The following is a 21,683-nucleotide window of genomic DNA, read 5'->3' as shown; positions in this document are numbered from 1 at the left end:
AACGCATAAACCATCAAGTTACGCTGGAGTCTGCTGTCGAGGAAATATCTGTTAGGCTTTCAGAAGCTACGGTACCTGTCAAAGTAGCCCATTCCTCTAACTCAACGGAAGTTATATTTTTCAGGATATGTATTGATCAGGTGACTTCACCATGAGGCGAAAATTTGTTTCACTATATATAGATGACTGAAGCGTTCGCTAGATCATGCTTTCGCACAAATTTTAATACATTTTTACTATTTTCTGAGAATGATTAAGTATACAAAAAGATTCTGTGTGTGACTATCGCCTCGGCAGGTAGCTCTTGTTCATGTAGTAAAATTCGTCAGCTTACGGTTAAGAATTTGCACACTATCTCAACAGTGGACATGTCCAAGTTTCAGCTCATTTTTGATATACGTATCGTCTGTTCGTCCTGGGGAATATCCGGAAAAGCGATGATGTCTTTAGTTTTAAGGCCCTACGCAATGAACCTATATATAAGCAGGCCTACGTCACTTACTCAGTGTTGTTCTAAGCTGTAGTTTACCTTGGCTTAACACAGACGTGTTGGAAAGCTGTAAAAAGCCTCTCTCTATCCGAGCGTGCACTGCTGACGGCCTCTGGCTTGGTCATCTATTAGCGGGAGTTCTTGTTTAGCAAAAAAGTGATGACAAAGATAAGGCAGAAGGCAATCTCACCGCTTAAGCAAGACCATTAGTATAGGTTGGTCGGGTATTGGGCCTTTGTGGGTGTAAAGGACCGACACGGTTCTCGTGGAAATTATTTACGATACTGCTGCCTTCTGTTGTCCTATAGAAAGCTATTCTATTTTATTATGTACTGTTACGTCGTAAGATTCCGTTATTTTGTGGACTAGCGCATCGAAAAGTTACGCTAGTACTGCAAGTTATTCTTAACTGATGCTTCTCTTTCGACTGGCACTCGCACATGCCCATATATACTAAAAGGCCAATCAGTGATGCTGGCAGAGCTGGCACTACCCGTCATAAATAGGTTACAATGAACATAGACTGCATAGTTTATCGAAAAATAATCGTTCTAAACCAGAACAAGTAGACAGATTCTCCTCCACAAACCGAGACGTGTTAGCGGATGGCGTAATGGTTATTCCTTAGTCTTAGAGTGCTAATTGGAATAACTATCGCCCAGTGCAGAATTCGAAGACGCACCAGAATAGGCCTTGGCTAGGATTGTAAAGCGGCCACCGAGATTGCCAGGTCATTGAGGCGGATAACACGGTAACCAGTGAATGAACTAAACGTTAAAAAACAATTTCATACCTAACTATCTCCACTAAACGAAACGTCTTTAAGGAAATACCTCGAAGTGTTTGAGAAGTGTATCTTGACATTAAATAAAATAAACACCTTATTAATATAGTCAGTTAGTTTTCAAGCATAGACATAATTTATCTAATCGAAGGAAGCATCATAGACAGGTGCGAGTTACCCAAAAACGAGCTTTGCATCTTTATTACTGAGAACGCTCGTGTTGATACTATGTTTGTGGTCAATAATTTCATCGATGGAAAATTTGAGCCTACTCAGGAGTATTTGGACAACGTTGATCCGGCTACTGGTCAAGTAAGTCTGGAAATAGCTTACCATTGAGAAATTAAGGTTAGTATGGTCAGGTAAAAAAAAAGTTTACGGCTTAAGGTAGCATTTACTTACGTTGAATATGCGGAGGAGATTCTGTGTTCATCTGTTTCGCTGTATCGCTGCTTTTAGCTTAAAGGATCCAATTTAGTTGTTTTGTTGCTATTTTTCAGACCGCTTTTGCCTTTGCGATGATTCATATACATACGATGTAACCGATACTTTTCTAGATTTCTTTATAAACTGCCAAATTGAACATATATTGGGTACACAGTACCCGTGCACTGTACGCGTGCAGTTTGTTACATTATCACGACTTCTGCAGTCTTAGGAGGATCAACATTGCTCTTGGTCTTGCTAACGTGCATTTAGACAGGTAGAGAATAGCCAGGAACACCGTATCGCTGCTACAGTCGAAAGAGGCCTGGCGTCATCCAGAGCTTGTCATAGTTGGAATAGACAGCTGGCTAGAGGGTACCGTTTTTTTCACAGCCCAGGATAAGACCATTGCAGAGCAGAATATGATCGTGACGCAGTACCGGCTGTGCTTCACCATTACCATTCCAGGCTAGGCTGTCTTCCCACGTTTGCCCTATGAAAAAGACTATGGTGCAATCCCGAATGCCGGATGTATACGAGGCATTTTTACCCTGTATATAAGAAGAAATTGGCAGTGCCACGTGTCGTACACTTTGATATGCGCAAGATCTGCTTGTTTATATAGTCGGTAAAGAAGAACTATATTTCTCTTTCATTTAGCCGCCACTAAATCCGGTTATTGCTTGTCGAACCTATGAAAACCATAATTTTTTTAAGGTTTATTCGACGCGCAAACCTACTGCAGTTAGGCAAGAAGGGAATAGCATTAAAAGAGACAGGGTTATGATTCATGAAAAGAAATAAGCCGAATTATGTTGTCAGTTTATCCAGTTTGCATGGGTCTGCAAGTCGCTTAGCTATGCATGCATTGTCTAGCGCTTCCTATACAGTGTAATTATTTGAATATATGGCGCGCATCTCACTAGATCGCTGACGTCAAATATCCTTCGTGTTCTAAGGTATATTCGAAGGTTGCAAGCTCTACCTGTAAAGACGTTTGGACGGCGGTTGCGGTGGCACAGCGCGCACAGCCTTTATGGCAACGTAAAACGGTATCAGAACGAGCCGCTGTGCTAAGGCGAGTTGCCGATCTTCTCGAAGAACGTCTCGAAGGTATAAATGAGAAAATGTTATGTGTAACTTTAGGACGTCCAATGCCCATATCCGTACCCATCAGTTCTTGAGGATATTTCATTTGCTCGTTAGCTGTGTTTCTGCGAAAAACTCACGTTATACATAGACGTATTATTTTGATCGTAATAATGTAAGTGGCAGGTATTTTAGATAGCTTTCCTTAGTGAATTGTTTCCATTGGACGACGTATTCCGCTATCTGGGACCCTTGAGGATATCACAAGTTAAGCGAAGTAAATATAAATTTACTTTACTACGGAATACTATAATAATAATAATAATTGAATATATATTTCGATACTCTATCTAATTCAGTTTTTTCACTGGCTTATTATTTTCGTTGGTAGATGGTCGCAGATGGCGTTGTCATTTGCATTTACGTCTATGACGCCAGTGATGGTAAATTATTTTATCCCAAACGTGTAGGTTAAATGGGAAAAGACGACTTAATCAAAACGTTGAGTAATCCCTATTATTATTATTATTATTATTATTATTATTATTATTATTAATGAGGATGATTATTTTACACTTTTGCTTGCAGAGTTTGCTGTGGCAGAATCACGGGATCAGGGAAAGCCCGTGTGGCTTGCTCAGGATGTCGATATTCCTAGAGCTATTCACAACTTTAGACATTTTGCCGACAATGCTGTTAATGATCGTGAATTGTAGGTAGATTGCCGAGTTATTGTTATTATTGGCGTGATCATGTTGGATAACTCGAACACGATTTAGACGTTGGGGAAAGACAGAAAGAAGTTCACAGTTCTGCATATAGTGACTTCCGAAAGTGTTTGACTATTTTCTTCCTACAGATACATCAACGGCGTAATAAGATCGAAAAATATAAATTAATTATATTGTTTAAGTGGACAATGATTGTGCATTTAAAGAAACGAAACAATCTTCAAATTCAAAAGGATTGTGTCTACGGTGCGCCAAAAAAGTATTCGCTAAGTGTCAAACATCTCGATTTTAACTTTCGATTAGTATGATACAATGATCCCACACACTACGATAGCCACAGCTTAAAACCCATGACGAAGACAAACAAATCAACGCGAGCTCCGCTATATTGTGTATATAAGTTCTGAATCATTGCATATGACAGCTAGCCAGCTTTGAGGAAAGGTCTGTTGTGATGTGAGCATCGGAGAAGGGAAAACCTTTAAAAACGAACGGCCGCCAACGTTTCACGAGGGCACTCAGAAATGTTCTCAAAAGAACGGGTTTGTTTGTGTCAGTTTTCAAATAGTCTGGAAAAGCGAAAGAGGTGACCGAGGTGCGTGTTCGTCGCATTTCGAATTTTTAGGATAGAGCTATATAATAATGACACAATGTCCCGAAATTTGCTTTGGTTTTTTTCTACTCTTCGTTCAAATAGTTGATTTAAATCAACTGTTCGTGCTTGTTAATCACATTGGCTTATTTTTGATGCCGTGATCCACCAACTTTTCGAAACTTACATCAATTTTCCTTTGAAATTTGGGTTGTGTACGCTACGAAGCAACAAAACACAAGTCAATGCTTGGACGATCTGTCTGCTTATTTGTTATAACGGAAAACGCCATTGTGTTATGCTAAACGAACGTTAAAATTGATGGACTTGTACCTTAGTCGGTGGACGAACAATTTAGAAATGCCTGAAACACAAGATTTTCAGATTTTACTGAAATTTTGTGTTGAACTAATAGACCTATAGAACTGTAGTGTACAATGACTGTTTATTGAACAAATGTTTTTTCAAACTTGCGTCGTTTATGCGAATCCCTTTGTAAATAGCAGTGTAGTGTATTATCCATTATGGAGCTGTAAGTTTCCCATCAGAAACACTGGATAGCCACGTTGATATGGCTCGGTGCAATGCCGATGGCAACTGATTCACTTAGAGTAACGTTTCGAGTAATAAACTTAGAAACCGACGAAAATCGATAGATAATATTATACACTTGTCTATAATGTATTAATTTAGTTTTAGTTCGAAAGCTTTAGCGGATCAGATACTTTACCCTTTAGCATCAAAAACGACACGGGACAGCCTTTTGTGGTGGCAAGCTTAACGCCAGATTGCAGATGTCACTAAGTAGTTTCGCTTTCTTTATCTGGCAAATGACAATTACATATGGAATAGGTTACCCTCGTTCGGAAGACATTTTAAAGTTTACAGAAATGATTAGTAGAGATTTGATTTCTGTTTGCGACGTACGCAAAATTCTCGAACTCCGTTCTCATATGAAGCTGAATGATTTTTTTTCCGATTTGGCAAACACGTGCGGTAAGCGGGTTCCTAACACCTCACGTACGTTTCGAGTCTTCTTCAAACGACACATTGGAAAGTGGAGTAACACAGATTTGTAGAATAAGCCTCGAGTAAAGGACTAAGCATTTCCCGCTGCAGTAAATAGTGTGCTTTATCTTAGTATAAACAACATAAAGCACGTAATTAGCTCAATAGCATCACATATCCTGTGAATCAGCGGTTCAACGATCTCAAGGATGACAATTAGTGCACGAATTCAGCCCATTTGAAATGTGCATTTTTTTCCCATAGTAGCTATCCTTGTGTCACGGATATATCTGCTTCATAAACACTGCTGAACTGTCTCAGTTGCTATTCTTGTTTAATGTAAATTTGCTATTTAAACAGGGCCGTTCCCCAGCCTCGTTCGCAACTTCTTCACTACGTATGTCGTTCCCCAGTTGGTGTGGTGGGCATCATCACCCCATGGAATTTGCCTCTGTACCTATTATCCTTTAAGCTTGCGCCAGCTCTCGTGTACGGTAATGCTGTGGTTGCCAAACCTTCGGAGCTAACCTCTGTCACGACTTTTATGCTCGCCAAACTGTTTCTCGAGGCAGGTGAGTATCTAACGAACAGGTTAAGTAATAGGACCTGTCACTCGATTAAAGGTCATTAGCGGAGCCCACGTTAAACAAGCCTTTGTCCAACATGACTACAGTACATTGGATCATTAGGTATGAATTTCTAGCTTATGGAGGAAACTGACAGTTGTTCAGGTTCGGAAAAAGATTATGGATCACACAATTAAAAAGCGTTGGTTCTTAGGATGATGGGTTCCTTCGAAATCTTTTCTTCATATTTAGTGCGGTTTCTAATTTTGTTTGTGTGTAAACGGCTTTTTAATTGTTCGAACAGCCAACGTTTACGCTAAAATTTTATATTAACAAACCGAAAGGGCAGTTACTTCTAACTGGCACAGAAATCGTACTAACAATGCTACCAAGGCCGACCAAAGCGGTTCGGTAACTAAGTAAATAAAACGATTTCGTTAAGCAAATGTTACAGTCCCCGAATAGTCCAGTGATTCTGTATCGTTTAGAATCACTCATGAACTGTGGACGTATCCGTTACCAAGCATAACTTCAATTGTCCATATCTTAGCAGCTTTTAGTTACTATCATACAAATACAATTTTACTCATTGCTTGAATAGGAAAGAAAAAAGAAAGCGTCACTGTGTTCAGTACCCAATCCTTTACGAAATATACCAGTTCTAGTTCTATTACATTCAACGTAAGCGAGAAAAGGACAGCCGCAGAATGCCTTTCAAATAGCTATTCTGTTATGGTAAATATACGAATTTTCTATAAGACGACATTCTATCGTTGAGATTTGATATTCTACTATATGTTATCATATGGCGTTCTCCTGGTATATTTATCTAATCCTAGTAGATACTGTCGAGAAACGCAACTCGACTAGGCTGTAGGAGGTGCGCTTAATCTAGCTCATTCCTTATAGACAGTAAAAAGCGCCTATCAAAACCTAGCAACGGATATTAACAATTCTTTCTCGTTAGGTGTTTGGATCTCCTATATACCATAGACTGTCCACCATTGTCAGCTGTTGTCAGGACACAGACATGCCTGCTGCCGTACCCGTCACAATCACACATACTATGCGCACAAAATACATTGTATCTTGATATTTGCATATGTAACGAACGCGACAAGGATAGACTTGTTGGGTAGCTACGAGGTAAAATTGTCAGACGAATGAAGTAGGATGATTTCTAATTTTTCTTTTTCTTTTTTTCGAGCGAGATTGGAAGGGTGCGCAGCATAGGGTAACGTTGTGTTCATGACAGCAACTTACAGTGAATGAGGCCAAGAACTTTCATTAGATTATTTAATTAGTGGTGGTAGTAAGCAGTGCATGTCATACCCAAACACATTCTGTGGACATCTGAAGACTGCACTATACGTTGATCTTGGATACAGAGAATGTATTTAGCAATCGGAATAAATGGAACAATCATTGATATGTAATATTATTATTATGTTACGAGTTTTTTGAACCGTTGGTATCGAGCAACCTATGCAAACCTGGCCAGCAACGTTATTGACCCCCCAACGTGAGTTTTTCCCTCTCATCGACCTGCCTTTAAGACTGGCCATAACCAATATTACGACTACAAATATATAAAACCACATATTAGGCTAGGTCCTCTGGTAAAAGGATGACATCTTCTTCAGAAACCTACTATGTTTTGGCCTAGTAGCTTTGGCGCTGTTTTAGATTTTCGTGAAAATAATGAGGAAAGGGCGACCCAAAGGCTCGTGATGCCCAAGTGAATCCACATTTCCGTTTCGACCTGATTTACTATAACCAAGTCCCGTATTTGTATTAAATTACTTTTTCTAGTTTAGTTAGTTCCTAAAGTGTTGAGCCTTTAAAAGTGAAAAAAAAATAGCTCAATTAGATGAGTATATTAAATTACGTATTTCAGAACATGTAACTGGGCTCCACATTCAATCGTGCTATCCTCTAAAATAGAAGGCAAAAGAAAGTAGGTCTGGCCGGCCGCCTGCAATATTTACGGATAGATGCAGCCCGAGGGCAAATTACTTAAGTTACCGAATCAGCTAAACTTAACAGAATGCATTCTCTTGAGCCAACGGCCAATACAGGCTGCTGGCACGGGGAGCTTATCTGATACATCAAAGTAGCTTCGGCCCTGTATTATTGACAGGCCGGCCTTTGAGGTATATGTTCTTCTCGTAGATGCACGTTTACAAACGATGCTGATGGATTTTGCCGAAGGCAACGGAACATAATGGTGACCAAGGCACCAATTGTTCGCTGTTCTCTGAGCGATGTCGCAGCGGTCAGGATGACGGACTGACAGCAGACTACATCGCACAAAATATACGGCGTTATTTCTAAAAATTTGCTTAAACCATTTACTCCATTATTATGTAGCATTAAGCTCCATTAAATGTTTCACCTAATGTTTACGACTAGCTAATACCATGGTTCGCAGTTCTGCTTTTTTGTCAGCCAAACTAGTTCGCCTTTAACGACTACTATTTTTTTAGTTTTTCGCTCCGTTCGTTCGCTTTTAGTTGTCTTCGACTCCTCTGTTTTGAGTCCAGACTTGCCGTCGCTTCAGTCAGGGGCAACGGTAGAATTCTCGTTCGATCCACCCTGCTTTTCTATTTGGAGATGAACCAAAACAATCAGTTATGTGTCGTAGCCCAGCTAAACTGGACTAGCCTGAATTAATATTTTTTTTCACTGGTTTCAGCTAGTGCCTGCTGCCCCGTAAAGCAATCGAAAAGGGCTTATAGTCGTGCCGAGTGCTGTTACCTATTTCTAAATACGAGGGCCGTTGTGCATAGGGCTTTCAAGGTTGATCCTCTGCCGCCTGCTGCTACTCGTCCTCGATATTTTCGTCGATTCACGTGATAAATGATGCCGACATATGTCATTAGAGGGCTGCACTGTTAGTAACTATGTTAGCAAGAACAGTATTGTTTCGTAGGCGCTGAACGGCCTTTGTAAGCGCTAGGAGCCGGGACCTATTGACCGCTGAACACGTCGCTGTTAGCCTTAATGAAACAGCGTCTTGTATGTTAACATAAGACAGTAGATACGGGTATTATTGTTGTATGGCTTCGCTCACTAGAGGGCGCATTAGGGTTCAGCCCGGGGTATTGTCCTGTAGGTTAATAGCTGTTAACGTTTAGCGTACGTACATTTCTACTTTCGTCCAGCGCCAACTTTTTTTTTTCTAGACGCATGCCTTCTGTCCTGTATTCCTGTTATAGCCAGGTTTTTCACCCTAGAGTTATACCCGATTAATGATGAAAAGACGACCGCTGGTGCTAAACAGAATCTAGCCATACCTACGGGGCAATCAAAAAGTCGCCGTATACAATAGTTTTTAATAAATTAAAGCGACATATGTTCCTCCGTTGAACGTTATTTGCTTTATAGAGTCTCACCAGCTTGGCTGGCTGTAGCGACCTAAAGATATGCGAAATCGATGTATAGATAGGTCGACATGGGAAACATCAACAGTATTGGTTGATTTATTGCGCAACAAGATTGTAATTACCCTATATTAGAGCGGTTATGAAAGCACTACGCCTATTTCGAATCATTCGAACTTAGAAGATCCTATACATACGTATAGTCCGTAGAGGTATGGAGTCAATTCGACATGATATCTTGTAGTAATGCTATGTTGTACATTAGCCTACGCCTACCGTTCATCCTAATGGACTCGAATGGAGGACCGGAAGGGTAACATTTTGTACATATTAAACAATACAATAGATGATAGTAAGCATCAAAAGTAAACATCTTGTTTACCAGATTAAAGCTATGTTAATGGTCGTGGCCGGTTACGAGCATCGACCCCTCAGAGGTAGTGGAACAAATATGGGTCTTTTCAATCCACATAGGGTTTTTCTGAAAACTGTCTGCAGCTATGGTCTATCAGAGTCCTAATAAAATCGCATCAAGGTTTGCCACGAAATACTTACTGAGTGGTTTATGCAAGTCTTCAATAGAAACACATGTGCATTGTTTAAAATCTCGGCTGATGTAGAAATATGCGCGAGCAAAAAAAAAACGACAGTACTATAACTTTTTAAATAATAAATATCATAACTTTTTAGGTAGCTTAGTTGCCGATACTTGTTCAGAAATAAAATTTTAAGTCTTGCAACCGAAGGCTGAGTAGGCGCTGCATCAGACGGCTATTTTCCACCCCAAAGCGTGACGAGGAAACAAGCATATCTTTGCCGAGAATCTTAAAATCCCCAAAATAGCAGACAATCTATCATAACGAGACCTCGGCTTTTTTGGAGTTTCTCGGTTTTTTTTTGGAGGTCTCTACATAAACATCGCCAGCCACACATAAGCACTGAATTTTTGTCGATTCTGAGCAAAGCTCACTTGTGCTCGTTAAGCTACTCCACGTTAAATCCACGTTAAATCGTATAAAATAGAATTTTTAAACACTCTAAAAGGTTTCGTCCGAGCAAAAAAAGGCGCCTACCTGTTTAGAAAAATGACATAATCTATATCATACAAAATCGGGCTGTGCTTTGTTGACGTTTGGCCAGATTCATGGAGTTTTTACAGTAGTGCAACATATATAAAAGCAGATAATTCTTTATGCGAAAAATGACATCAAAGGTATCGATTATCTTCTATTGAAAATTGCCGAAAGGAGTGCAATATTAACTTTGAATATTAACTATTTCAGTTTGGTATTTCGACTCTAAAACGTACGAGGTTGTACCTTTCTAGGCCCCATTCCATTAGCTCATTATTTGGCCAAAGTAAGCAAACCAATATCTTTCATTTTAACGGAAGCCAGTTTGCTCCACATTTAGATGCGCATTGCGTGTATACAGAGGCCTTGGTAGCTACAAAGAACACACCAACTAAAATAAGCTTTCTCGACACAGACGCGGGAAGGTTACAGGCTTCACTCATGCGGGGATAGCCTCGACGTTATACAAATGGATTCGTTTACGATAAAACAAAGATACATACATAATGCTTTCAATACCGGGGTTCTCCTTACAATTACGAAATCCGAACCGTCCAGGCCCAACATATTGAACCAAGGATAACGTTTAGGCCAAAATGTTGACTAAAGGAAGCTGACGGCACCGAGGAATTTTTTGAGACCGTGTTTTTCATACATCTGATAACTTAATCTTAGATTAAATTATCATGGTCGTAGTTGGACATAGTTACATATGTAGAACGTAGTTTTTTTTCTAATAAAAAAAAAAACACTAATTTGACGTGAAATGAATTATATACATATGCATCATTGCATATCTAAACGGTGTATATGTTTCTATCTATCTGTGTTCCATATTGTTTTTTGGTGACTATGGTTCGTGCTATATTCGCCTCACTAGAGCACCGGATATTTGGCGGTACCTGTTGTGGCTATGTGCAATGTTTTTTCTCGTTATTATTATCTTAATATTGGATGGTCTAATGTAAATGGTTTAATTTTGCTACGTTCATGGCTGTAAGTATCCTATTGAACTGTTTAGCAGTAACGTTGCTACGGATTCTCAGATCTTGTTTTTATGAGTTACACAGATCTGGTTTGATTGCATCGAAAACTATGATATTCTATTCCGTACCTTGGAAGGCCTTATTCTACTTGTGGCTGTAGCTCTACTAATTGGGTGCCTCTAATTATTAATGTGTGCATTCATGTAACTTAACTGTCAGGTTTTTGGCCGAACTTTAAAGTTCATCAATAATATTCGCAGATCAATATATCCTCCATAGCAGTAGTTCCGTTCTTTTATCGAGCGTTTTGCAGTCCTGTTTTAAAATAAATATTTTGTCCGCTAGTTGCTCTAGAACACTGGAACAGGTAGTTCACGGTATTTCAAACTTTATTGAAGTATAATTCCGCGTGCGGCTTTTCCGGTTGCCAGAAATGTTGATTTGCCTATGTTTGCTAAGCCCTTCGTCGATCGTCTGTTTTATCGTCAATCTTTTTTAAAGCACTAAATTGGCAGCGATAAAAAAGATAAGTGAATATTTTATAAAAGAAACAGAGTATGGTAAACACGTACCGTTTGTTCTTACCGTCGATGAGATAATAGTACAAATTTCTCTGATAAATATCAGATCGCTAAGACAGTAACTTCAATATTGTATTTGCTTCGTTCTGTACTTATAGGTCTTCCAAATGGGGTCTGCAATTTCGTATTCGGCTTAGGCGACCCTGTTGGAGAAGCTCTCTGCAGTCATCCAGAAATACGTGCCATTTCTTTCACGGGGAGCACTCGGACAGGTACTCGCATCTCAGAAATAGCCGCTCCCTTGGCAAAGAAGTGCTCGCTAGAGGTAAATGGTGTTTTACTTTTTTAAGGCTACTTTCTCTCGTGCGCAGTCTTCTTTTGGGTGTTCTATTAATATTACGAAAATTTAATTAAAAAAAAAAAGTTCAATATCAGAAACGTATTAATCCCTGTAAACGAATATTAACATGCAAGGACTTAACCACCTTACAATAGTCGTTCAACAGGATCGATGTAATCGAAAGTCCCACGTATAAGTAAGCGTTTGGTGCTACCACCATATTAGAAAATTCACGAAAGTCCTCATCATCTATTTTTAGGATAGAATTTTTTGGATTTCCTATGCTTAATTACTCGACTGAAGCGTTATAAATTACAGTGACACGCCCAGCGTTCCTCTTCTCTTCAATAAGAATTGTCATGTACGCTATTGCTTCAAAAATCTAACAACTTTATACTTTTACGAACATGACCTTTGCTTGATGCGGATCCGTCCAATTGCAAAAGCAGGACACATACTGTAAACGATTGACTAATGGGTGAACTAGACGTTTTGAGGTTGAACTTGTATTAAGGTAAGTTGGCGTGCTCCTGTTTAGAAGATCTCCGCTTTATCGAGCGGAAGAAAGACACAGTGAGATTGCCTCAGGTGGTTCAACACTCAAAATTCTGGGCAAACTTCAGTCTGCAAGCGGATATGATTTGCTTAGGACCCAAGAATAGGAATACGACTGATTGTGCCGATTCTTTCGAGAAAAAATTCGAGGTAGCGGCTCAGTATAACGTTACGTAAGAAGACTAGAAAATTTGTCAATATGATAGGTTTTGATTTATTACAAAGAGTGCTTATTTATAACTATACAATAATTATACGCAATAGAATATATAAGAGAAATTTGCATTGTGCATTGTGAAAATTTGGATGACAAATTTTATAATGATACCATAATGAGTTCAAAAGAAGGAACGTCTTTTAGTTTCGAAGTGTTTTTTTTCGAAGTTCAGTGTTTAAGACTATAGCGCCACAGCAGTTAATCAAGGATAATTGAACCGTTAAGCAAGAAGGCCTCAAACGGGAGTACATTACGTGGATGGTGTAAACGTTTCAAGAACGAATACTGAAGTGTTATGATCAACGACGTAAGTGATTAGACATAGGGACCAGGACGACGAGACTATATTGCCGCAGTCAAAGAAGCTTTTCGCAAAAGCACAACTTGAAGTTTAAGGGCTCTGTCGGCTAAGTCTTACATACAACGTGTAACGATTCTATAATTTAAGTACTGAAAATGCGGAAACTGAGTAATAAATGGGTTTCCCGCGAATTGAGTTTAGGCCAGTTGAAAATATTGAATCGAACCAAGTCCTGGAGAGAAATCGAGTTCGATGACAGTGTAGAATAGGTGTAAACGTAAAATTGATCGTTTCACATTAAGCTACATCAAAGGCATCTACTACTATGAGATGTTCGCCGAAAAGAACGCCCGTTATTTTGAGTTCCTTAGGAGATGCATGGGCTGTTAATACGGTAATTGAAAGCACACAGTCCGGTTACTTGAGGACAATGCCACAGCCCATTGCCATGGCAAAACTATTTTCTGGATTGAAAATAGGAATGTTCTACCTCTTATTCTCCGAAACTATGTGCGATTACGGTGTTTTCCATAATCTAAAAAGGGAGATTGGGGAACAAAAATGCCTCACTCCCAATTCACTTTGAGCAACCGTAACCTTTGAGCAAACGCTAGAACAAGCGTGTAAAAATCAGGGGGGTAATTGTACCACATACATTTTCATTCTACCTTAACGAATTCAAATTTATTTAGTTTTACAGTCCACCAGGGTCGCTTGTAAAAGTTTAATATTTAGCTTTGAATAGTATACGTACCAGGTGGTTTCGCAGCCGAGTTTTGGTTCTACACGTACTTTTATGTATGTAATGAGTACTTATCGAATATACGTAGAGGAATGCATCCTGTTAGAAAAAAAATTTAATCGAGATATATTTTTTCCTTATCTTCGATTAGAAAGCCGCAAAACTATCGACGACAAGAATTTCAGATTTGCGTTTATATAACTTTGTGTATTACAATGCTACGCCTGCAGAATATGTTTAATAACTACTTGTTTACCTGATAGGCTTATTAAAGATTCGAACGCCCCGCTAAAGATGCTGCAAACCAGAATATTCTCCCCAGGTCGACTTTAAACTGTTACGCAGACGAGTAGTATAATTCAGCCGGGTTTTAAGGAGTGTTAATAAATTTCAGACTTATTAATGAGGGCAACTATTAAACACCACGAATGAAGGCAGGCTGGTACAATAGCTAGCGGACTATCTAAAAAATATTGAAGACAGCTTTGGACATTGGATCCTAATATATAACACTGACTGACTGTTTGCAACTCTTCTTAGCAAGAAGTATGGTACATGGCCTTGAACGCTTCGTTAGTTCCATAGGCCGGCAGAATATACCGATGCATCACTTAGATTTAACTGTTGTGATAGCAATTGCTTGAGATGTCATGCGTGAGATACTTTCATGAGGCCTGTTCTGAATATTGGTCCATCAATCATTTACGAACAATAGTCAAGGACAACATTATGCCGCTATGTTATGGAATTGCCTTTGTCGTTTTACATGTGCGTGCGTGCGTGCATACACTTCACGTCCTTATGAAGATGGGTGGTAAAAATGCAGCGATCGTGTTTCCTGACTGTGACCGGGCCAAATGCTTGCGAACCCTTCTGCGCGCGTGCTTTTTAAACCAGGGCGAGATTTGTTTGTGTACGAGCCGGGTGTTCGTGCACGAGAGTATCTACAAAGAGTTCTTAGCTGACTTCGTTGAGGAGACCAAGCAAGTTCCAATCGATATCTCTATCTGTCTAAATGTGCCTTATCTAATATATACTATGTATGAGCCGTTCGCAAGGTGATTGTATTTGCTAGCCTGTTTTACTATGAGGAAAAAGTAGCACCGTAATTAACAACCTGACTCTATAGACCTCTACCAGTCTAATACTCATATTTATTTAAAAAACGCATAGAAAAGACAGAAACAGACAACACAGTACGATGTCAAGATGTAGCTGCTGGGCTGTGATCTGGCATATGATTCACATTTTAAAACCAGAAGACATAGAGTCATAACTACATTCTATGAGTCATAGATTTGAACTGACGTAGTAATCATATTAATATGGTAATGGCATATATACGTGCCACCACTTCTACTTACTTTCTGAACACGTTATGAAAAATCAGAAGTCTTGTACGAGAGACCACCTTATTGTTTCCAGATAAATTATCAGTCGGGTTTTACTCGTACAAAGAAAACCTGATCACACATAAAATATTACGTATAATTGTGTAGATAATCTTTAGCAGATTGGTTCATAATTATAACTCAAATAAGTAATACTTAATTTTTATTTTACAGAGCTTTAAAGGTCGGACCTCCAACTGAACGGGATTCATTTTTGGGAGCTTTGATCTCAAAGGAACACTTCGAAAAGGTAGACCTTGAGAGTATGTATTTCTGTTTGTTCTCGTTTAATAGGCCAAAATTAACCTCACAAATAAGTTATTGTGCCTGTAGCATTTCCTTACCTATAATGAATAATGAGTTGTACTCGTTTCAGGTACGTGGTTACATTAAGTTAGCGCATGAGGAAGGTGGCACAGTTCTAACCGGGGGCTTACATCCGGTTCCGGGATTGGACGATCAACATAGCCTGGTATGTATACTACGGCCTTAGCACTTTTTAGATCACTAGTTGTGTCACGGATATATTATATGGTTATATCCCATACTATTTAAAGAACTCGTAATTCGAAATGTTGCCGATTATATAATTGAATTCGAAGCCTTGAAAAACGATGATAGTGTGTTGTTAAATTGAAACGAATCTGAAAAGTGTACTATATTTGTATTACGTTTCCATTTGTAACAAATTACTGGAACAATCATATTTTTGCTTTTATGCGTATATATAGGGTTACTATGTGCTACCGACAGTTATCGAAGGTCTTCCTGCTTCGTCGCGCTGTATGCAAGAAGAGATCTTCGGTCCGGTAGTCTGCTTCTGCTCATTTAGTGACGAGGAAGAAGTAGGTACCACACATTGTACCACAATGTTTACCAATTACTTTCAATAGAAAATAATAGTAGAGTAACGGAAACTAATAATCTAGGGTAATCCTACCTAAACAGATTCAGAATACCTAATTACCCTTTTTTACCATTAGAGAATTAATATGATTTCTACCTTTTTCTCGTATTTTTTGCCCACAGTCCCACTGCAGGGCCCTTAAGATAAATCATTGAAGCTAATATAGATGAATCGCCCGCGTAAAATATTGATTATGATTTTTCTTATTAATCATGTTTCCTATAGGAGCTCAAAATGGCGAAAGTTCTAAAAGGATAACGCTCTTTAGTATATAAACACTTCAACGAAATCATTCGATACAACTGCTCGATTCATCGCGTCAAATCTTCCTAAGAAATAAATCAACATCCGATATGCATTACAATTACTAGTAAATTGTATTTGTTTCTAAAATGGGTCAGCCCCGGGCTTATTATTTTCTATCGTACAAGTAGGCCTTGTGGACGTTTGCTTTGCAATCTCCGTCAATCGAAGTTTCGCTGTGTTTATACAGTAGTTAGGTGATGGAGTAGCTGTTGTATAAGTACAATATTGTTAGTTATATCTGAAAAAATCGTTTCGCTTAGTATATAGGAGAATAACCTTAGGAGTAGAAGGGGACGAAATTTTTTCTTTTGCGGCACCTACGAACCTTTCTGTTGAGACTACGCCCATATAGATATATGGCCTTCTACGGCTTGAACTACATGCGACTGTGTGATGTTGTTTTCCGTATAGAATGCATCACTGTCTCTTTTTGTCTATATATTTTCGCATTTGTATTACATAATACTCTAGGTTCGTATTCAACCCATATTTGCATTATCTCATTTAGTTAACTTCGTTTATGAGCAACTAGCAAAGGTAATTCATTACCCCTCATGTCTGGCAAAGCTTTGAGTCATAGTGGAACACAACAGAATTATATTTCGTAAAAATATTTGGGCCAACTGAAATGAAATAGTAAATCTCATTAATTTCATCGTTCAACAGTTTTACTTATTTATTAAAATTATTACAATTTATAGATCCAGCATGGTGTGAGCGTTGTCTCAGGACGTGATTGACCTCCTAAGGAAAAAATCTATTTGTACTATAGAAAGTGAGAGGTGTCAATAGTTGGCTACAGACTGTCCAATTTATCAATCAATTATTTGCATTAATGGTTTAGTAGATACACAATGGTTGTATCTTTGGGTTGCTGCTCACTAGCCTAAATAGTATTCGACTCAGACGCCTGCAAAATGTAACTGCAAGACATCAATGAAGCTAGATCATAAGGCAGATAGTTGAAAAGGAGTCTTAGGAAGATTTCGAGGCCTTAGTGTTTATCTACAAGTGTAAAGTACCTGTAGGGCCCCTATTCAGAATTGAAACAAACGGTTTCACTGCTGATCAATTCAAAAAGAGTTTCTTTTTAATGTTTTTGTCATTGATTACATTTGTTCATTGAGGAAAAGTCATTGGCGTTTCCGTTAGGCTTACGAAAACTAGAGTAAACTCTAAGGGAAAAGCTAAATGCAACGCTAAACCTAATAATATATAACGTATGATGCTGTGTCTAGACTTTTATTGCATAAGTACCGAAAAAAGTTGATCTACCATTAAAGATCTAAATATCCACCATTTTGTGTTAGGTGCTGGACCTCGTAAATGGAGTGCAATACGGACTCTGCGCAAGCGTTTGGACAATAGATGTGCGCAGACTTCACCGCATTGTTAATTACATTGACGTACGTAACCTTCTAGCTACTTCTCCCATAAACTTTGTGGTACCTCACTAGCGTACCATAATCTATGCATGCAGAATCGGCGATTTTAATTTGTGTACATGGTACAGACATACAGCATAACCCTGCTGCGATATATCCGAGGTGTCATATGTTAGTACCAAGATGCAAAACAAAAAGAAAAACATTTTTTTGGTTTGCCTATTACATAGTGACAAGTTCTATTCAATCAAATGTTAAATTAGTAGAATTCAAACGATAACCACCTTAGCTGGAGTCAAAGTCTAGCTGACTCAACGTTCGTCTCATCCCAAAGGTATTAGTTACTTGATTTGCTGGATTTTCAGAAGGACAACAATCAGTGTTCTGCACCTACGAATCACACTGTCGTTCTACTGTGCTAAAACCGCGAAAAAAACGATGCCCGTCCTTTCAAGAGACTCTAATAGCCTTTTATTTTAAAACGCCCGATCTGTCTACACATGGACTAATAAAGTAAATGGGCTTATTTTTATCGTTTAGCTCCGACGGTAAAATGGATATGAAAAAAAGCCACTTATACGTGCCAGTGTGAATCAAAGTCTTGCTCGGGCCATTGTTGTACACTATAACTGCGCATTTGCTATAGCCAAAAATAGTTAATAGTACATTGGTGCTCACCTTGAAGGTTCTCTATTGATTATCCCGTGGTATTGGTGTGTTTGAAAAGAACAAAGATAGCTAGACATATCTAGGATTCAACAATAATTGTCATGAGATGAGTGTAGTCGCAGTTGTTATCAAAACAGAATCTTTTTATTCTTTTTACGAAAGACAAGATGAAAAGCTTTGCTCAGAAGGTTCAAACGCTGTAACCAGGATTTGAGAATCGATTAATTTAAGTAACAGCGAGTCATTGCTTCTATCCTTTAGGCCTTTATGATTGTCCTTATCTGTGTTATATAATGTCGCAGCAGAGCCATGTAAATATGGTCTGCACCGTTTACCATCAAAGCTTGGAGACAGTTACCTAACCATAGATCCTCATTCGTGCACGCTTATTTTTCTGCGTAATTTCCTATTATTACTGTTTGTGTGAGTTTGTGTGAGTTAGTGTGATGCACGATCGTTGAACAAAAATGGCTTTTTTGGGACAGTGTGTGTAAAGTATGCAGGCTTTTAGGAAGAAACCCTATCCTAACTTTGCCGATATGGCCTGGATCGTTTTTGTTTTGCATCCAATCGTAATATATAAAGGTATTATTATTGTTATAAAACACTTGTCTATAATACCTATTTAGTTACATATTTTTACTACGGTTGGCTACATGTTCTTACAGGTGGGCACTATCTGGGCTAACTGTTGGCTCGTTCGTCATTTGCATTTGCCATTTGGTGGGACCAAAATGTCGGGATTGGGCCGCGAAGGAACGGAGCCCTCGCGTGAGTTCTATACCGAATGCAAAACTGTTTGCGTTGATTTCAGCTTGTAGATATCAGTGACTAAATGGACTCAGTGGTTATTCCAGGTGATGATGGAGACGATGATAATAAAGAAAACTCACAAATCACAGATGATTCCCTTTTACTTATTTGTTCCGTTGAACAAGAACGCACACATCTTAATTTAGGTGATAATCGTAATAGCTATGTGTGTTATACTTTCTATTAGTTCCTTTTTAACTAAAATACTTCGTACAATAATGTAAAGTATCAGGCTAATTTTAGGTATATTTATACAACTTTTTTTATAATATATATATATATATATATATGATGGGTGACCCATTTTTTGTAAGGGACTGTACGTTGTACACATTCAGAACGTCAGCGTATCCATTGAGCATATCCCATCAATGCTGTCATACTAGGATGCGTGCACTTTCATTTCTCGTTCAAATTAGGTGAATACATCACTAAATTCAGTAAAAGACTTAACAGTTTCCAAGAAACGAAGTTCTTGATGACATTGAGCAATCAGCGACATAAAATTGATCAACCTATAATAAATAGTACTATGCAAATTGCCCTTGTAGTCAAAGCTTACCTAATCCTAAACCCGTGCGTTTCAACATGCCCAGCGATTTCGTTGGTCAGAAGCTAAATGTAGTAGAATGTTACTATTTCTTAAAACTCCTTTCGGTGTGACATACGTCACACGGTTAGTTACGGATGTCCGGCATTTGGTTCTTTAATTTATCACAACAGATAATCAACGACGTAAGTTTTCATACGCCTCAGTTCTAGGTAGTTCGACAAGAAGCAACCAGGACAGCAGTATTCTACGTAGCGTTAACGTCACGTATGTTTCCTAAACATTAAGCCAGTGCTAATATAGTGGAACATGTTTTTTTTTTGTGTGTCTCTTTAATACTGAATCCGCAGCATTCTTCGATACCCCCCATAACCTTAATGTTCACTTAACTTTCACATAATCCAAATAATCAAGACTCTACAACTTTGATGATACCCAAGAAACAGATCGCATGGGCCACTTAGGCGGTGGCGTACGGATTGCTGCTTTCGACGAAAGCTCGAAGTATAACTGAGCTTATACCGCTTTCTCCATATAATTTTGTTAATAATAAGGGGCACTAGTATTAATATTTCAATTCAACCATAGGTTTCCTGTGAACACGTCTTTGTCATAGGTCGACATTTGTTATTCTATTGTTTACTGGTAGATATATCAACTACCTAAAAAAGATAACACCTAAGCCATATTTTAAATCTACCATCTTACAGTATTAAAAATAGCAAGCAAAGCTTTTACATTACCTCAAGCGGCAAAATCTTCAGCTGTGAATCCGGCTACTAGTGATAAATAAAATACTATAAGTATCTGCCATTACATCCAAACGTAATAGGTGTATTTTTATTAACATGAGGGCTCTTTCCCGCAAGCCATGGGTTGCTTGCCACGCGGCAGCGTAGGTTTATCTATTTATTGTATACGTGAGAAACCGCTCGAAGTTCCACTTTTATCTATTTTATATGGAAAACACAAGATTAATATCAATATTGTTCCTTGCGCGTTACTGGATACTCAATAATAAAAGGGCTACCCTCTTTTATGTCATTATATGGCCACGTGGGATTTATTTGACGCATACGGTGCAGTAGGTGTTCTATCGAAGGATACTAGAAAAGTTCTTTTCGCTTATGTGCTGCTGCAATTATCGCTCAACGGTTTAACTGCCTTCGATACTGCGCGATACTCTGCCTGATTGTTACGGATATCCTCGTCCTTGTTACCCATAACCGACAAAAGTGTATTACGTTGCGAATGTTCGCCGGCGAAACCGAAGCCACCAGAGGTGGCTCTATTAAAGAGAGATCACTGGTCTAGACTTACTTCAACAAGTAAGTTGAAATTTATGCTTCCATTTATGTAGCGCAAACATAAATGTACTAAGAATATTAGAGACACTTCAGTGCTGTGAAAGGTTGGAAGCTCCTCAAGAGAAATATCTATCCCAGCCAAAAACTGAGCCCGTGAGAAATGAATGGCGGCTCGGCATTATTTTGATTAGTTGTCCTGTAATTGCATATTTAAGTAGAGATGTAAAATTCAAAAGGTAAAGAAACAAATTGATATATAAACGCTATTGTTTGAGCATATGCAGATCGAACAAAGACTGCGAGGTTGATTTGGCCAAAACTTACTTTTGGAACCTTCAGATTTTAGTTAACCTCTCACGGGGTTATACTTTCTGTATATGCACTTTATAAGATTTACTATAACAATATGGGCGTCCGTGTGGATTAAGTAGCGAGCAGATTAACTTTCGCAGAACGTACACATATGTATATACCGGCAGCAAGTCGATGTCCTGTTGATCTTCGGTTCTCCAGCGTGCTGTTTCTAGTGGCTGAAGGTATAAGCGGTGGAC

At 38.7% G+C, this 21,683-nt stretch overlaps 1 protein-coding gene across 2 annotated transcripts; it reads left to right on the top strand.

Moving 5' to 3' along the window:
- Positions 1 to 966: 966 nt before the first annotated feature.
- LOC111271977 (2-aminomuconic semialdehyde dehydrogenase) lies at positions 967 to 19,365 on the top strand. Of its 2 annotated transcripts, none has more exons than XM_086973115.1 (12): positions 967 to 1,241; positions 1,442 to 1,586; positions 2,660 to 2,813; positions 3,378 to 3,501; positions 5,481 to 5,692; positions 11,808 to 11,974; positions 14,612 to 14,787; positions 15,370 to 15,445; positions 15,572 to 15,667; positions 15,927 to 16,040; positions 17,719 to 17,814; positions 19,131 to 19,365. In XM_086973115.1, exons 2-12 carry the CDS (start codon positions 1,503 to 1,505, stop codon positions 19,281 to 19,283), a joined length of 1,452 nt encoding a protein of 483 aa, XP_086829241.1. In that variant the 5' UTR covers positions 967 to 1,241; positions 1,442 to 1,502; the 3' UTR covers positions 19,284 to 19,365. The 2 variants fall into 2 exon arrangements, with proteins under 2 accessions (XP_086829241.1, XP_022708795.1); XM_022853060.2 differs by having other exon boundaries at positions 1,438 to 1,586.
- The last annotated feature ends 2,318 nt before the right edge of the window (positions 19,366 to 21,683 follow it).

The sequence above is a fragment of the Varroa jacobsoni genome, unplaced genomic scaffold, assembly GCF_002532875.2.
Source record: "Varroa jacobsoni isolate VJ856 unplaced genomic scaffold, vjacob_1.0 contig01341, whole genome shotgun sequence".
Classification (NCBI taxonomy): domain Eukaryota; kingdom Metazoa; phylum Arthropoda; class Arachnida; order Mesostigmata; family Varroidae; genus Varroa; species Varroa jacobsoni.
This window is presented reverse-complemented; position numbering and strand designations above follow the sequence as displayed.

What these genes read in the sequence shown, in the direction of transcription:
- LOC111271977 (XM_086973115.1), top strand. Translation starts at nt 1,503, where the DNA reads ATGTTTGTGGTCAATAATTTCATCGATGGAAAATTTGAGCCTACTCAG. An exon ending in CAAACTGTTTCTCGAGGCAG is followed by an intron (nt 5,693 to 11,807) that starts GTGAGTATCTAA and finishes CTGTACTTATAG; the next exon opens with GTCTTCCAAATGGGGTCTGC. An exon ending in TGGACGATCAACATAGCCTG is followed by an intron (nt 15,668 to 15,926) that starts GTATGTATACTA and finishes GCGTATATATAG; the next exon opens with GGTTACTATGTGCTACCGAC.